This window comes from Manihot esculenta, chromosome 13 (genome assembly GCF_001659605.2).
Source record: "Manihot esculenta cultivar AM560-2 chromosome 13, M.esculenta_v8, whole genome shotgun sequence".
Classification (NCBI taxonomy): domain Eukaryota; kingdom Viridiplantae; phylum Streptophyta; class Magnoliopsida; order Malpighiales; family Euphorbiaceae; genus Manihot; species Manihot esculenta.
Window position 1 is genome coordinate 31,011,636 of NC_035173.2, and position 16,182 is coordinate 31,027,817.

Consider the following 16,182-nt stretch of genomic DNA (forward strand, 5'->3'; position numbering starts at 1 on the left):
GATATGGTCCAGCAAACTACCAAAATTAAAGCCTTGCACTAAAAAGCATGACTCTTCCCATGTCTCCTTAGTCATCCCTCATCATTGTCTTATGACTCATTCCAAGTTTTTTACAATAAGGTTTCCACTTTCTTTCATAATATAAAAAATTTATTTCTTAATATGATATATTATTAATTATAACTTCAATCTTAAAGATATTATAATGGGTAATTTGCTTAATTGAGAGAAAATCAACAAATAGAAAGCATAAAAATCCCTTCTTATATATTTGCTGAACAATATACAAGCATATGGAATAAAAGAAAAAAGAAAGAAAGAGATTGATCAGTATTTACTATTTTCTAAAAAATAATTACACTAATCTTTTATAACTACAAGCCCTTAACAAAAAAATAGAGGGATTGTGGGAGGAGTTCTAATATATATATATATTTTTAAATCTCATGTATCATGGAATCTTAACATGCAGCAGAAGGATTGGTGAAGGGATTATAGAAGTGAGGCTTTGGAGCCATTGAAAATGGATTGTTCTTAGAAGAACCATCAGCAACACCTCCAATTCTTTCACAAGATGGGCACATGGTGAGAGTAGCTGCTGGCAATTGCATGTAAAAGGGCTGTGCCAATTTCAAAGCTTTTAGTTCTTGAAGCTCCTTCTGTAGTCTCCTGTTTTCATCTGTTAGTGTCTCGCAACACTTCTTCAAGAACTCACAGTCCACTTCTGTTTGCTTCAGCTTTGTCCTGCACATAATTTTAACTCATCATGATTTAAGACTTATATCAAACAGGTTATAATCATATAATCACCATGTTAATGTTCCTTCTTAAAGATGAAGATAATATATCTTGAAGTGATTGTACCTTGAGCTTTAAGCATAGATACCTTCATCTTTTTGGAAATTAGGCAACTTTTCTTTGTGGGCCTTTTTTTTTTTTGGGATATTTCATGTGTCATGAAACTGTTTCTTAGAAATTATTTGAAAAAAGAAAAGTTGTCGAATGGTACCTGGCTCTCCTGTTTTGGAACCACACTTCAACTTGTCTTGGTCTTAGATTTAACTGCCTTGCTAGAGCTTGCTTTTGCTTCTGTTAATCAAAGAATAAAGCAAGATTAATAACAAATTATTATTTGATTATAATAAAAAAAGAGAGGAATAAAAGAAAGAGATTTATTAATTACAGGATTGAGAGTGCTGTGCTGCTTGAAACTTTCTTCTAAAAGGGCAGATTGTTCTTTGGTGAGCCTAAGTTTCTTTCTTGTATTAATAGCATCTTCATCTTCATCGCTCACTCTGGAAGAAACTCTCTCTGCCTCTATCTCTTCACTGCTAAGGTCTCTTTCTCTCTTAACCCTACCGCTAGAGAAAGAAGAAACAGCACTAAGAGGAGAAGCATGGCGAAACAGATCAACACCAACAGATTCCTCACGACCTTTACTGACATCATGGTGATTGTAAATCTCACCAGAAAGGCCCAAGCTAAGTGAAGGCTCAAAACATAGCTTATTCATCATCTTGTGCTTTTGATTATTGCTATTCTCAGGCTTTTCCATGGCGGTTGATGCAGAGAAACCTAACCCTAGAACAAGGCCAGTGTTGCAGCCATCATCAAGACAACCCATGAGCTGAAGGAGAAGGAGATGAAGAAGAAGAAGAAGAAGAAGAAGAGAGAAAAATGAAGGGAGAGTGGGGTTTGAGAAATATGAGGAAGCAAACGGGTCTTTAAGAAGAGGGAAGAGAATGAGTTAGACTTTTTATTTTAGGTGGGTGGGTGGCTATTATAATTGTTAATCAAAGGAATGAATTGAGTAGAGAAACGAATCTTGGGGGGCATGAAGGAAAATTCTCTCTCTTTCTCTCTATACAAAGGTTGACCATTTGAACCACAATACAATTATCCTCCTAAAATTTTCTCATTATCGTATCAAACAAACAAGAAAAAACTGTTACTTTCTATCTATTTTTTCTCTCTAGAAAGGATACTATACAGTTCACATGGCAGTGGGAGACACATCAAGAGAATGATTCGCTCTGCGGTTCGCCACCCATTAACGTACCAAATTTAACTATTACCACTTACTTTTGATATGGCTTTTTGGCGTATATGGTATCAATTATTAGCCAACTTCTACTTCTTTTTCTCTTTTTTTCTATTGGCTCAACTCATTTTCACTCTACATCCTTCGTTTATTTTACACCCATTATTGCCCCCCCCCCCTCTCTACTGATATTTTTCTTTCCCATCCTTTCATCATTATTCACAATAATAATAATAACCCATTTTCTCTTTCATTCAAAGGCTGCTTTCTGCTTTGCTTTAACCTAATTGATGAGCTAGGGGTGATAAATAAAGAAAAAAAGAGAGAAAGAAATGGCTGCCTTTTGAGAATTTGATTATTAATACTTGGAGAGCCATGGTCATTATTGAATATTAATAAGCTCTATTTGAAGCAGACCACATGAACTGTCTCCCACTTCATGCCTGGTTTAACTAGGAAGAGATGGGTATCATGTCACATTGCTTACAAAAATATCACTCTCTTTTTCTTTTTTTTTTTTTTTTCCAATTCTGATAAAAAAAATTATAGCAAATGTTAATTTGTTTTAGACTAAAGAAGATATGGTGGGTAGTTTTAATATATTCTTGCTTATTATGAATGTGGAAGAGATTAGAAAGGGATGGCCACTATCTCCAGCAATAGCAAGAGAGGCTTTTTATGATGATATGATCACAGGTAGTGAGATATGGGTTCTTGGGTGTTATTATTATTATTAATTGTGATGTTGTGTATGAAAAAAGAAAAAGAAAAAGAAAAAAAAGAAAAGTAGGTAGAAGACAGAAATGGAGTTTCAAAGAGTTATAATGGTGCCAGAATATGATTCATCAACAAGAATCCGGATCTTTGCTTAACTAGAAAGTTGATGCAGAGTGTTTGGGACCTACTTGCTACGTATACATATACATGTACAAGCACTTCCAATAATGCCTTGTCGGCTATGCTGATGAGAAGTTAGGTCACTCGTAAAACATGACAATTCCTTTTTTTATTTTTATTACATTATTAATTTATACCGACGCCATCGTCTTTCTCTCTAAAATATTCGAGAGTAATATTTGATTTAAATTAAAAATATTTATTAAATTAAATTAATTTAAAATTTTATTTTAATTTAATTTAATTTTTATTTTTAGAAATTTTAATTATTTTTATTTAATTTAATTTTAATTAAAATAAAAATTAATAAAATCAAATCAAATCAACGAGTAATAATAGTATATTATTTTTTATAATATAAAAATATTATATAATAATTAAAATTAAAATATTTTAATTAAATTTTAAAATATTAAAAATAAGATATAAAAAATAAAAAAGTCTAACCGATTAAATTAAATCAGATCGATTCGATTCAAATTAATTTCTGTCTAAAATCGATTTAATTTTTATAAATATTAAAATTTTAATTTTTAATTTATTTAATTTAATTTAAATCGAACCGACTGAATAATCAACTCCACATGTTTTAATTTTATTTTAAAAGATTTTAAATTCAAACACTTAAATATATTTTAAAATTTGAGCGAGAATATTTTTATCTAATTTCTTCGACACTGATCCGAATCAGAGGAATTAATAATTTTTTGAATATCAAAATATTTATAATAAGAAAATTAGAAAAATTAACAACATAAATAATAATTAATAATAATAAATTCATCTTATTATTATTATGATTAATAAAAAATAGCAGCCATGTATATATGAATACTTAGATAACGGCGGCTTTTGAAGAGATTATTATTGATTATAAATAATAATAATTAATTATTATTATTATAAATAAGATTTAGAAAAAAAAAAGAAAATAATTAATTAATGCTGCCTGCTCATTAGGACTTTGTTGTTAGGCTTCCATCCAACGTTATTGTTTGCGCCGTCCATTCTGCACCATGACGAAAACGACTCAACCAAAAATCGCTCTTTGATTAAAAAAAAAAAATCAAAAAGAATATTATTATTATATTTTATTTTATTTTTAAAATATTTTTTAATATTTAATAAAATTTAATATTTTTAAGATAATATAATTAAAAAATTAATAAAAAAATATTATTTTTATTAATATATAAAAAATAAAATAAATAAAAATTATCGGTCGAAAAGAGAATATTACAGCAAAAATAAGAATAAACATTAAAAGAAGCAAAGGGGGGAAATGATAATTCCATTGATGTTCATTTTCATGCTATTTGCACCATTTGCATGAAAAAAGTGGATATTTGAATAAAATTATTGGTGCCTTTTCTTTTTTAGATTTTCGTTTATATTTTATAAAAAATCAAAAACATTTTTAAAAAAAAATATTTCAAAAAATAAATTATTTTTCATTATTTACTGCAATTTAAAAAAATAAATTAATGTCAATAAATTTATGGGAAAGGAAATATAGTAATATTAATAAGATTTCAAATTTTATAAAAGGTAAATTATTATTAAGTTCTGAATTTTTATAAAATTAATTAATTAATTTATTCTTATTTCAAAATCAATAAATTATACTATTAATATATTTTATAAAATTTAATTTTTCAGTATTTTTGTTAAAAAAGTAATACTTAATTATTTATATTATTTAATCTCTATAATTTTAATTATATATATTATATAATTTATATAATTTTAAATATTATAGTATTTAATTTTTTTATTAAAATTAAAATAAATAAATTAATATTTTTAATAAAAAATTAAAAAATTTAAATATTTTACTATTTCATTTTTATAATTTTAAAAAATTTATTAATTCATTTTTTATATCAAAAGTATTTTATATTTTTTTTATAATAATAGACTCTTTAAAATATTTTAATATTTTTTTTAAATTTAAAATTTTAATTAATAAATTTTTTTATATCATAAAAATTGAATAGTAATTTTTTTTATTATTATTTAGTAGATAGACATTGACTTTGAAGCGGTTGATATAGCAATAAAAAAAAAAATAGTGTGTGCTGTCTTCCCCAACTTTCACTTTTCAATGGATGATTGGGAATAATTACTTATATCATTAAGCTAAATCTCACTCATTAATTAAATATTAAGCAATGATATCTCCACCAAATCTCATCCACACACCAATGCTTTATCACAAGCATATAAAAGACAAAATAATAATAATAATAATAATAAAGCAGCTTGTGATGCCTCTCTCTCTATACTGCCAAAAATAAAGAACAAAGAAATGCAATTTTTTAATTTATGTTTTAGGTCTATTAACAAATTAGATGACAATTGAGCCTAAATGTCTCATCCATAGATATAAGTTTTTAAATTATATAGAAAGTGAAAGATTTTAGATTTTAAATCTCTCTTTCAAATTGTGCAATAAGCCTTTTTTTTTAAAAAAAAAAACATAAAAAATTAAGTATAATTCATATCTCGTATAATGGTAGTTAGTTTTATCCATTTATCATTATAAACGTAAATATTTTAAAATAGACCCGATAATATATAAGATATAAAACTTTCTACTATCTGAATATGTATTTATAATTCGATATATTTTAGTAATCAACTTTAATAAAGGCCGAAGAAATCGAGCACGACTTGATACAATTAGAGAATAAATATAAATCTTCAGTGAAGGTAGTCGGCTCCACTAATTCTTATTAAAATTATAAATTCAGATACTATAAGTCAGACTGATATGACACAGATGAAATGACAGGGTTGCTACACCCTATTAATAAATCATCTGATATACCAATTAAAAGTATTATTATCCAATTTGATAAAACGTGATTGGGACTATCGGAACTATTAAAGTATACATACCTTAAAATCAATCTTAATTGTACAGATTGAATTCTCCCAAAAATAACTTTATATCTCTATTATTCTGAAAATCTTAATCCACTCGAATCTACAAATTCAGTTCTATTAATTCTCTAATAACTAATTTTGATTCATTGATTTTGTTATGAGATTAAACTATGACCTAGAATTTTTTTTTAATAAACTCAACAAATCTCGACTCATCAAGACTGATGAAAAGATTGAAACCTTGAGAATTCACTCAATTTTTATACTTTAAATATGGAAGAGGATAAATCAAATTACTCCTTAATTGACAAATGAAAGCATTATATTGAAACATAAAATGAAAAAAAATTCATTATTTTATTCTACAGAGCATTTAGTCTCTTAATAGATTAACAAAAATTATTATAAAAAATATTAAATTTAACAATATTAATATCATTAAAATTTTCATTTAATATAAGCATTTGCATTTATGATAATAAATTAAAAATTTATGGTTATAAAATTTTTTATATGTATCAAAATTATAAATGTGCAATGAGATTGCATCCACAGACTTAATCTAGTGGTAAGTGTTTCTCAATAAATTTGAGAGGTGTCATGTTATATTCTATCAATTCTCGTTCTCTTTTTTTAAAAAATAATTATATATATTATTGTAATTTATAAAATAAAATTTTATAAATTTAATAAAGTGAGATAAAGTAATTTTATTATTTTATAAAATCTATACCTCACGTAACAAAATTTAGTGTAAATTTAACTATAAGTGAAATTATTTCTATTTATTATGATAAATGATTTTATTAATTTATGTTTAATTATTATGAGTCTTATAAATTTGATAGATTATAATTTATTTCAGTTATTTAATGAGTTTAATATCAAACGTTAGCCCATTCTTCTTTTAGAATTCTTTAATTTAGAGTAAAATTATTACTTAGAGATGTCAAGGAAGGAGGAAGATTGCAAATATGAGAGATAGAAGAAGTGGCCCACAAATGATTTGGGATGATGAGCATTTGATTCCTTTGGGATTGGATGATTTTGGAGCGTAGAAGTTGGCAATGATGGTGGACAGAATTTCATATTACTTTTAATTTCTCTTTATATTTCTTTCTTCCCTCCTTTAAGCCTGTCTCACCAACTTCATTTTCTTCGTTATTTTTTTTTTTAAAAAAAAATCCCCAATTCGAAACTTCTTCTCTCTAAAAATTAATTTAATATTAATAAATTAATCGATTTCTTATTAATTTGATAATAATTGCTGGGTTTAATTTAAAATTTTTAGTATCCAAAGTTCATAAATTCTTCTAAATATCTCCAATAAGTTAACTACTTTCAACTAATTATATTGTTAATCTCTTATCTAAAATTCATATCCATATGCAATTTGCCGAAAGTAAGCAGTGAGCTATTACTATAATATTAGACCACATGGTAATAATCTTATAAATTAATATGTGATCACATCTATAGAAAAAAAGGTCCGAACGATCATATTGCTCGAATCTAAAGAGAAAAGAAAATCCAAAATACCTTAGTACAAGGCGGTCTCAATTGGACAATATTCACCCTCATAACTCAAAGGCGAGAATCTATAAGAAAATTACCGTTAACAACTACAATCTAATAAATTCCATTCACACATTTGATTATGAAATTTCTAATCAATTAGTCGGTTTAAATCTTTTATCAATGAGCAGGTTACATTATTATTAAATTATCAAAAAATATTATATTTATACCCATTTTCTTATAGTATAAAAGGAGAACGATTACAAAAATAAATGTATACTATTTTAGAATAGTGCTGTGAACACTTACCGCCACCGCCTTACATTTTTTTCTTACAGATTTAGTCAATCACAATACAGTTTCATTCCGACCATATCATCATTTTATTTTCAGCAACATTAGCCATGTCAACACCTAATTGCAAAAATGTAAAATTCATATCGATTCTATTTAAAAGGTGTATCAATTTGTTCAAAACACCAATAGAGAATAACTAGATTGTAATCAAAAGTATATATTATATGCTTAATCATTTTGAAATCTACAAAATCATAATCACATTGACATATATACAAATGTAGATTTGGTAAACATAATAGATAATTACAAATCCACTTTTCGTTTACAACTCATATAATCACTAATTTAGTTTCGTGGAACACGCAGAAAAAAAGAAAATACTATAGCGAAATCTTTAACTTAAAGCAAAATAAAATTAGCTAATATGGACGCAAAATGGCTTTAGAACTTGTTTCAGGAAATGCTTCTTGTTAAACAAAGTGTCAACTAATTAGTAGCGTAGTTTATTTGCAATCCACCCTTCATCTCTATCTTTTTTAAAAGTGGATAAAAATTAACAAAATAATTAATTAATAATTTTTTTAAAATATTAAAAATATTTTAATATATTTTTTAAAATTAAAAAATCAACTAATTAATTTTTTCATATTATAAAAACTAAATAATAATTTTTTTATACTATTATTTGTTAACATTGAAAATTAGTTATAACAATAAAGATAAAAACTAGTTTTAGCTCATCTAGAATATTATTATCATTCGGAGGTTTAAATTTTTTTATTATTCTATCCGTCTCATAATTTTTGTCTGTCTTCCATTTTTTATTATCTCAAAATTATTATCCACCTTTTAATTATAATAACATATAAATTAATTATTATAATCCTATTTCATTTAATTTTATTTTAAAAATTCTTTTAAAATATGCTTTAATATTTAATAAATCTTAATATATTTAAGATAAATATAATTGAAAAGTTAATAAAAAAATTATATTTTTTAATATATATATATATTTAATTATGAATATAGCAAGCAAGGGTTGAAATTTCTATGTATTTGATTTTGGTGAATAAAAAAATACTAATAAAGTCTTGAAATTTCAGAGATATTTATAAGCTTTGTAGAAAGTCCTCCATACATACCTATCTTAATTAGGTCAATATAGGAAGGATTAAAATTTTAGTGTGTTTGATTTTAGTCAATATATACTAATTAAGGTTTGAAATTTCACACATACTATAATATAGACTTTTTCAAAAGGTCCTCCGCCACTTACCCTTGTTAATTAGGTCAATACACGTTTCAAACACGCAAAAAAAAAAAGTGCTAATTAATTAGAAAAATATTCCATCATTTAAATTTAATTTACTAATATTAAATTTATTTTTAAATTTTAATAATTTATATTTTATTACAGAAATAAAACTGTTCTCATTACTCTCACATTTAAATTTTTAAATTGAGTGATTTTTTAATATCATTTTATTATCATTACACACTTAAAAATTTTCGAATTTAAATCTAATATACAATAAAAACTCTTTCACGTATCATTCGATCAGTTGGATTCAAAATCGAATAAAACCGAATAAATCAAAAATTAAAATTTTAATATTTATAAAAATCAAATCGAATCAATTTTGATCAGAAATTAAATTATATCGAACCGTTTTGATTCGGTTTGATTCAATTCGGTTTGATCGATTTAAATTTTTAATAATTTTTTTTTTTGAAATGGGGATTGGAAGATTGAACCTGAGATCTCTCAGATTTACTCGGATGCACTTACCACCAGATTAAACCTGTGAGTGTTTAATAAAATTTTTATTTTTTTAAAATTTAATTAAAATATTTTAATTTTATTATAATTTAATCTCCATATATTATTGAAAATAATATATTATTATCACCCATCGATTCGATTCGATTTTTTATTTTTTTTAAATAAAATCAAATAAAACTGAAATAACTAAAAATTTTAAAATTAAAAATCAAACTAAATTGAAATAAATAAAAAACTGAATCGAATTTTATCGATTTTTCGATTTGATCCCATAAATTTAATAAATAAACAAAAAACGAAGTGCGAGAACAAGTGGGTCTTGCTGATAAAATTAGTCCATAAAGTTCCCCACAAAAGGAAAAAGGAGAAAGAGTTGTATTTTTTTTTTGTAAAAAAAAAAATCTCAAGTGGAGAATCATTTTCCATTGGACAAGAAGACTCTAGCTAGCTACCTAGCTACACATATATCCGTTTAAATTATGAATTTTTATAATTAAAAAAATTTGTTTTATAAAATATTATTTTAGAAAATCTTAATAAAGTATAAAAATAGTGGGGGCATCTATGAAATAAATAAAGGAAATGGAATTAGCAGCTAGCCTACCTTGTCCCACTTGAACTCTGAATTTACAAAGACCTGTTGATTGCAGCTTTCACATAGCCAATACAAAGCATCATTGCTTGCGTTTAAAAGCTGGAAATTGGAGACCCATCTCACCCCACTAATGGTGACTTCCTCAGAAAACAATTCTTCAATGGGACCCATGTTTGAGAAACACTTGTAGTGGGCATATTGATGTATGTTTAAAAATGCCCTAACCCACAATTGACCTACTGGTTGGTGGTAAGGAGCCAAGCCAGTCCCATAGATTGCCTGCCTTTGCTTCTCCTGTGGCTCAAAGTTATAGCATTAGGGATCCATCCAACCAAAAATCTCAAAGTTTGAATTTTAAATCTTTAAAACATGAAAAAAACCAATTTAATTGGCAAATGGGTTGTTGTTGTTGTTGGTCCAACATGTTTCTGACTGTATGAGCACATACCTCAGCCACATAGTCATGAGCAAGATCCATTATCAAGTGAAGAAAAAGAGAAAGGAAAAAAATATCTAGAGGTATGAATTGGCTTGCACATATTTTCTTCAAGCTCTAAGAAGTGGGGATTTTGAATTTGAATTCTTCTGTTTTAGAGTGAAAAGACAGTAAATTTTCACAGAAGGGTTTAGGAAAAATTAAGAATTTTTAATTACTAAATTGATATTTTTATAGTGTTATTTATTATTATTATTAGAATAATAGCTCTCAACTTTATATTTTTAAAAATAATTTTAATACCATTAAATTAAATTAAATTAAATTAAATTAAGATTTTTCTATTTAGAAATCAATGATTCAAATTGGGATTTAGTCAAATTCCATATATGAGAAAAATCTTTTTTCCATCCCAATAGTTGACTTTGGATTTTTTAAATGGAGGAATAGTGTCGACATGACTAATTTTTCTTTTCTTTACCACTCTCTTCTTTAATTCAGGAGAATGAGATAATTTACTAACCATAAGCAATTAAGCAAGACTTATTATATAAATATTTCACCATTATTAAAATCAGGTCAATTTTCTCAATTTAATTTTCATTAGGGTTCAAACTTAAAATGTTAAATTTTATAAATTTATATTTATAAAATTATAATCAATTCCACGTGGGGCTGACTCATGCCATCATATTTGTGAGTTTTATTTATGAATTTATCATAAAGTTTTGGTTACGTGCAGTCCCAATTAAATTCACAAATCATAGTCCTAAAAAATGTCTTAACACAAATATATAAGTCTTCACAAGAATATGTCATATCATTTAATAATATTCCTAAAATAATTTTTTAATATGATACAATATGTATTTAAAAGTGTAGTGTGTCGTGTATTGTCATTATACGATAAATTTATGTATTAAAATTCTAATAACTTGTAATACTCGGTTGTATAAGTATCACCCATAAAAAAAAAATTCGATCATCATAATGGTCACACATGAAACAATAGAAGACTTGCCCTTCTTATTCGATCGAGCTTCTCATGACATTTAAATTATTGTTGAAAAATATTATACCGCAGATTTTCATTACGAGTATAATTGGATACGGATACCATTTCTCGAATGCTCACGTTAGCGATCTGATTCCTGTATAAAATATTATCATAGGCTTTGAAGAGCAGTTGAAGGTGGACTTTTGATTCCCACTAAACTCGTTTTTTGTTGATATCTTTCGGTTCTATAAACTTTCGATTGCTTAAATTGGAGGATTTTTATCGCATTCTGATTCGTTTGTTTAAATAACAATATTGAAATCCACTAATCAATAATAGTCGGATTTATATGAAAATCTATAACCAACCCTACTTTTTTATAATATAAAAGCAAAACATTCATATAGTTTAAAATACATATTTTTATATATCGTTCTTAAACTCAAACAATCTATTTAAACTCGCTCTTTTTGATAATTTATTGAATTAGGCGTGGGAGTGGTTGTTTATAAACGCAAACCACCTCTTCACAATTTATTGAATTAGGCATGGAAGTGGTTGTTTATAAACATAAATCACCTCTTGACAATTTATTGAATTAAACATTCGAGTGATAGTTTATAAACGCTAACCACCTCACTTTTTCTCTTTTACAAAATAATAAATATTTTCATTTTTTATAGACTATATCACTTTTATTTTAACATTTTAAATTATAATTTCTTTTCATATATGAAAAATGTTTCATACGAATAGAGTATTCAACGGATACCGTATAACACTACAAAATTCTCTAATAAAAAAAATTTAATACGAATTTAGTTCATCTGCGTACATATAAAACCAAACCCATCCGATTTCTAAAAAAGATTATTAACTTTTTAATCTAAAATTTCTTTTTCCTGCAGTTTTTAAAAATTTAAAATTTACAAATTCTAAAGATGAATTAGTTTTTTTTTTTTTTTTTAAATCAAAGATGAATTAGTTTTTTTAACGTTTATTATTATTATTATTATTATTATTATTATTATTATTATTATTATTATTATATATTTAAACGTTAGGTATTTAAAAGCATTTCTTATATTTAAAAGATAATGAATTTTAATAATAATATATTAATATTGCTACATGGTGTATCCTTTTCTCCGTTATTTATTCTTTTAGATCTTATTTAGTATGCATTTCTCATAAAAAAAATAAATTCTATTAATAGAATTCAGTTTATTTTTATTTATAAAAGAATTTATTTATTTAAAATTAATTTAAATATAATTAAATTTAATTAAATTCTTTTATACCAAATAAATTAACAATAAATTCAGATTGATTTAATTTATTATTATTCTTATTATTTTTAAACTAAATATAAATATTTATTCTCATATTTATTTTTATCACATTTATTGAAAAATAATTATTAATATTTTATAATATTTAAAATCTGAATCTTAAATAATTTTTTACCATATAATTTAAGATTTATTTTAAATTAAAAAAATAATATAATAATTTATTTAATATTAATTATAAATGCATTAATATTAATGGTTTATATTGAATTAAATTAATTTTTTAAAGAGCAATTATTAATTAAAAAATAAGAAATAAATTTAAAATAAAACAAATAAAATATAAAAATTTTTTAAGGGCTAATTAAGTAATTTTGATATAAATAGCCTTAAAGAAAAATAATTTCTTATAAAATCTTATATTTTTTACAATATTTATTTTTAATTTAAAATTAATTTTTTATAAAAATTTAAGGGAATTGAATTTTTACACTACTAATTTTATAAAACATAAAATTATTAGAAAAAAAATTCTCTTAAATTTTTTAAATTCTTTCAAAATTAATCATTACAAGGTTTATTGTATATGTCAAATAATTCAAAATAATAAGAATAAATAATATATTAATCAATTTATTATTATTAACACTTTAAATAAATTTACAAATTAATAAAAATTTTGTATTATGATTATAAAATAAAAAATATAAAAATTATATTCTCAATTATATTATTAAATTAATATAATAAAAAATTTTAAAAAAAAGGCGAATAAACTACTAATTTTATTTATTTCCGTTGGTATTTATTTCATTGTTGGTTGGCTACTTTCTCCTAATTGGCTTTGGATTCTTGGATATGCCTTAACCTTTCATTCGGCATAATATATTTTGTAAGAAAAAAAAATCAAATTAATTTATACAAAATCATGAAAAAATTTAGTTTTTCTTTTAAAATCAAGATAACAAGATTTCAATTTTAAATAAAAATAATTATAAATAAAAAAGAAATTAAATTGAACTCTTATTACACTCCTGATTACAAATAGGAAGTAAATATATATCTTGGTTTTTGGTATAGAATTTCAATTTTTATTTTTTTATTTAGAATTTATTACTTAATTTTAATTAATTATTTTAAATATTATTAAATAAAAAATTATTATTTAGTCTGTATAATATGAAAAAACTCATTAATTAATTTTTTGATTTTAAAAGAGATATTAAAATATTCTTAACGTATTAAAAACTTTTGATACGAAGGGTTAATTAGTAAAATTTTTAAAAATTTGATAGACTAATTAATAAATTTTTCTTCAAATATCAGTTCAATGCAACTATAATTTATTTAAACACAGAATAAATATTTAAAAATTATTTTTTTCTATATTTTAAATTGATTTCATTGGAAACTTGTTTGAAATCTTATAATTCTGAATGCCAACTTAATAGCTTTATATTAAATCTCATTATGTAAGAAAAAAAATATTATCATAATTAAGAACAAGATAATGTAAACTATAAATTTATTTACTTAATTAAATCATAATTAATTAAAATAATGGATTTGGTAGATTATATCATTATTATGGACATCAAATCAAATTCTTATCATAAATTCGCAATCAAAATTCCCAGAATCAGCAAGTTAGGGCTAAGGTTGTTTTCTTTTGTTTTGTTTTTTTGTGACAAAAGGTGTAGTATCCTTATCATCATATATCATAATTTTATGGTCAAACCCTAATCATGCACTTACTTTACTTCTTTCTTCTTAATAATTGAACCACTTTCATATATTCTTTCCAAAGAATAGGTATACATCCTCAATTAGAGGGATACTGTCTCTCTGTTTTTGCCTATTTTTGATCGAAATTCAAAATGAATATATGAGTGATTTAATATTTTTCTCGCTCAATAACGAAAAATTCAATACTTATCATTGCAGACACTTTATCTTTAATAACATAATTCAAGTTTAAATAAAATTTAATTTTAATCTAATATACCGTGGATATTTATAATTAAAATTTAAAAAAAAATACATGAAAGTATATTATTTTACTTATTTTAGTGAATTAAAAATAAAAATGTTCTTTGATGATTTATATATTCCCCTAAATCATGCATGTTTTTGCATATTCTTTATTCAATTTGTCTCTTAGTCAGCATGCATGATCTCTTAGAGAAAAGAAGCCTTAGGAAGGTTCATATTCTTTGTTTTAAAAAAAAAACACTTCAAAATTTAACCAAATTAGTACAATATTCCTGTAGTTAATCTAACGATTTTCAATTTTAACGACGGTTTCATTAGATGTTTTAATATTAGAATTTTTTTTTTAATTTAGTTCTTCTGCTGTAAATAAATGTATTAAATTAATAATAAATTATTTTTATTTAAACATATCTTGTTATCATTATTTAGCAACACATAAATAAATCCGTTGCTAATTATTAGCGGAAATTGCTATAAATTTTCCATTTTATCGGTTGCTATTTCACGACTACTTATGTGAATATAATAAAATAAAATAAATATTATTAATTAAATTTCAATATGGTCAATTTTGTAGTTTGATTAGATTGAGGATTTTTTTATGTGAAACAATTAATTTTAAATTTTACAGCAAATTTAAATCGAGCCTAATTTTTACTACGATATCTAATAGAAATTCACGATAACTTTTCGAAAAGAAAATTTTGAGACACACGATTTTAAAAAATATGATGGGAATTATAAGTATGTCATAAAATTTAAAATAAAAATTTCACCATTTAGGAAATTAATTTTATACATTAATTATGTTTTTAAAATTATTTTATAATTTTTCATATTAAGATTTTATATTATAAATAGTCGTTTTTTAACTGTTTTGAAAATATTTTTCAATCTTTCAAGAATTTTAATAAAAGTTTTTGATTTATAGCATCTCGTTTCGATTATTTCGTTTTAGCCACATGAACGTTATTAATTAAAATTACTGAGTTTAATAAGTTTTATATTAATTTTTTTAATTAAAAATTATAGGATAAAATTGAGGAAAAAAGAAAAATAAATGAATAGTTTTAAAGAGATGTTAAAATAGAAATGAATAATTTAAGATTGAATTGGATGTTCAATTATTGATATGCATAATAATGTGATAGGCACATCTGGAACAAGTCTTGATAAAGAAAGAGTTATTCCACAAGAAACAATGAAAATGCAATATCATAGGCCCATCTCACTCAGAAAAAGGAATTTGTGTTTGTTAAATTTAGAAAATTTCTATTAAAATAAAATTAATTATTGATATTTAATTATGACTTTCAAATTATTAATGTCTTTTCATGACCAGCAAATTTGGAAATGAAACTATTGAATTATTGATGGTACGAATTTAAAACATATTAAAATTCAATAACCTTTCATCTCAATTATTCAATATTCTCAAA

The 16,182-nt window shown here is 23.8% G+C and overlaps 1 protein-coding gene across 1 annotated transcript; it reads right to left on the reverse strand.

Moving 5' to 3' along the window:
- Window positions 1-243: 243 nt before the first annotated feature.
- Window positions 244-1,942, reverse strand: LOC110629037 (homeobox-leucine zipper protein HAT22). The gene is made up of 3 exons (XM_021775876.2): window positions 1,184-1,942; window positions 1,010-1,089; window positions 244-744 (listed from the first exon to the last, which is right to left on the reverse strand). Exons 1-3 carry the CDS (start codon window positions 1,622-1,624, stop codon window positions 462-464), a joined length of 804 nt encoding a protein of 267 aa, XP_021631568.1. The 5' UTR covers window positions 1,625-1,942; the 3' UTR covers window positions 244-461.
- Between the last annotated feature and the right edge of the window lie 14,240 nt (window positions 1,943-16,182).

Coding starts and splice junctions, on each gene's coding strand:
- LOC110629037 (XM_021775876.2), bottom strand. CDS start 1,624: ATGGGTTGTCTTGATGATGGCTGCAACACTGGCCTTGTTCTAGGGTTA. Junction 1,090..1,183: donor AGCACAGCACTCTCAATCCT/GTAATTAATAAA, acceptor TTTGATTAACAG/AAGCAAAAGCAAGCTCTAGC. Junction 745..1,009: donor TTCCAAAACAGGAGAGCCAG/GTACCATTCGAC, acceptor AATTATGTGCAG/GACAAAGCTGAAGCAAACAG.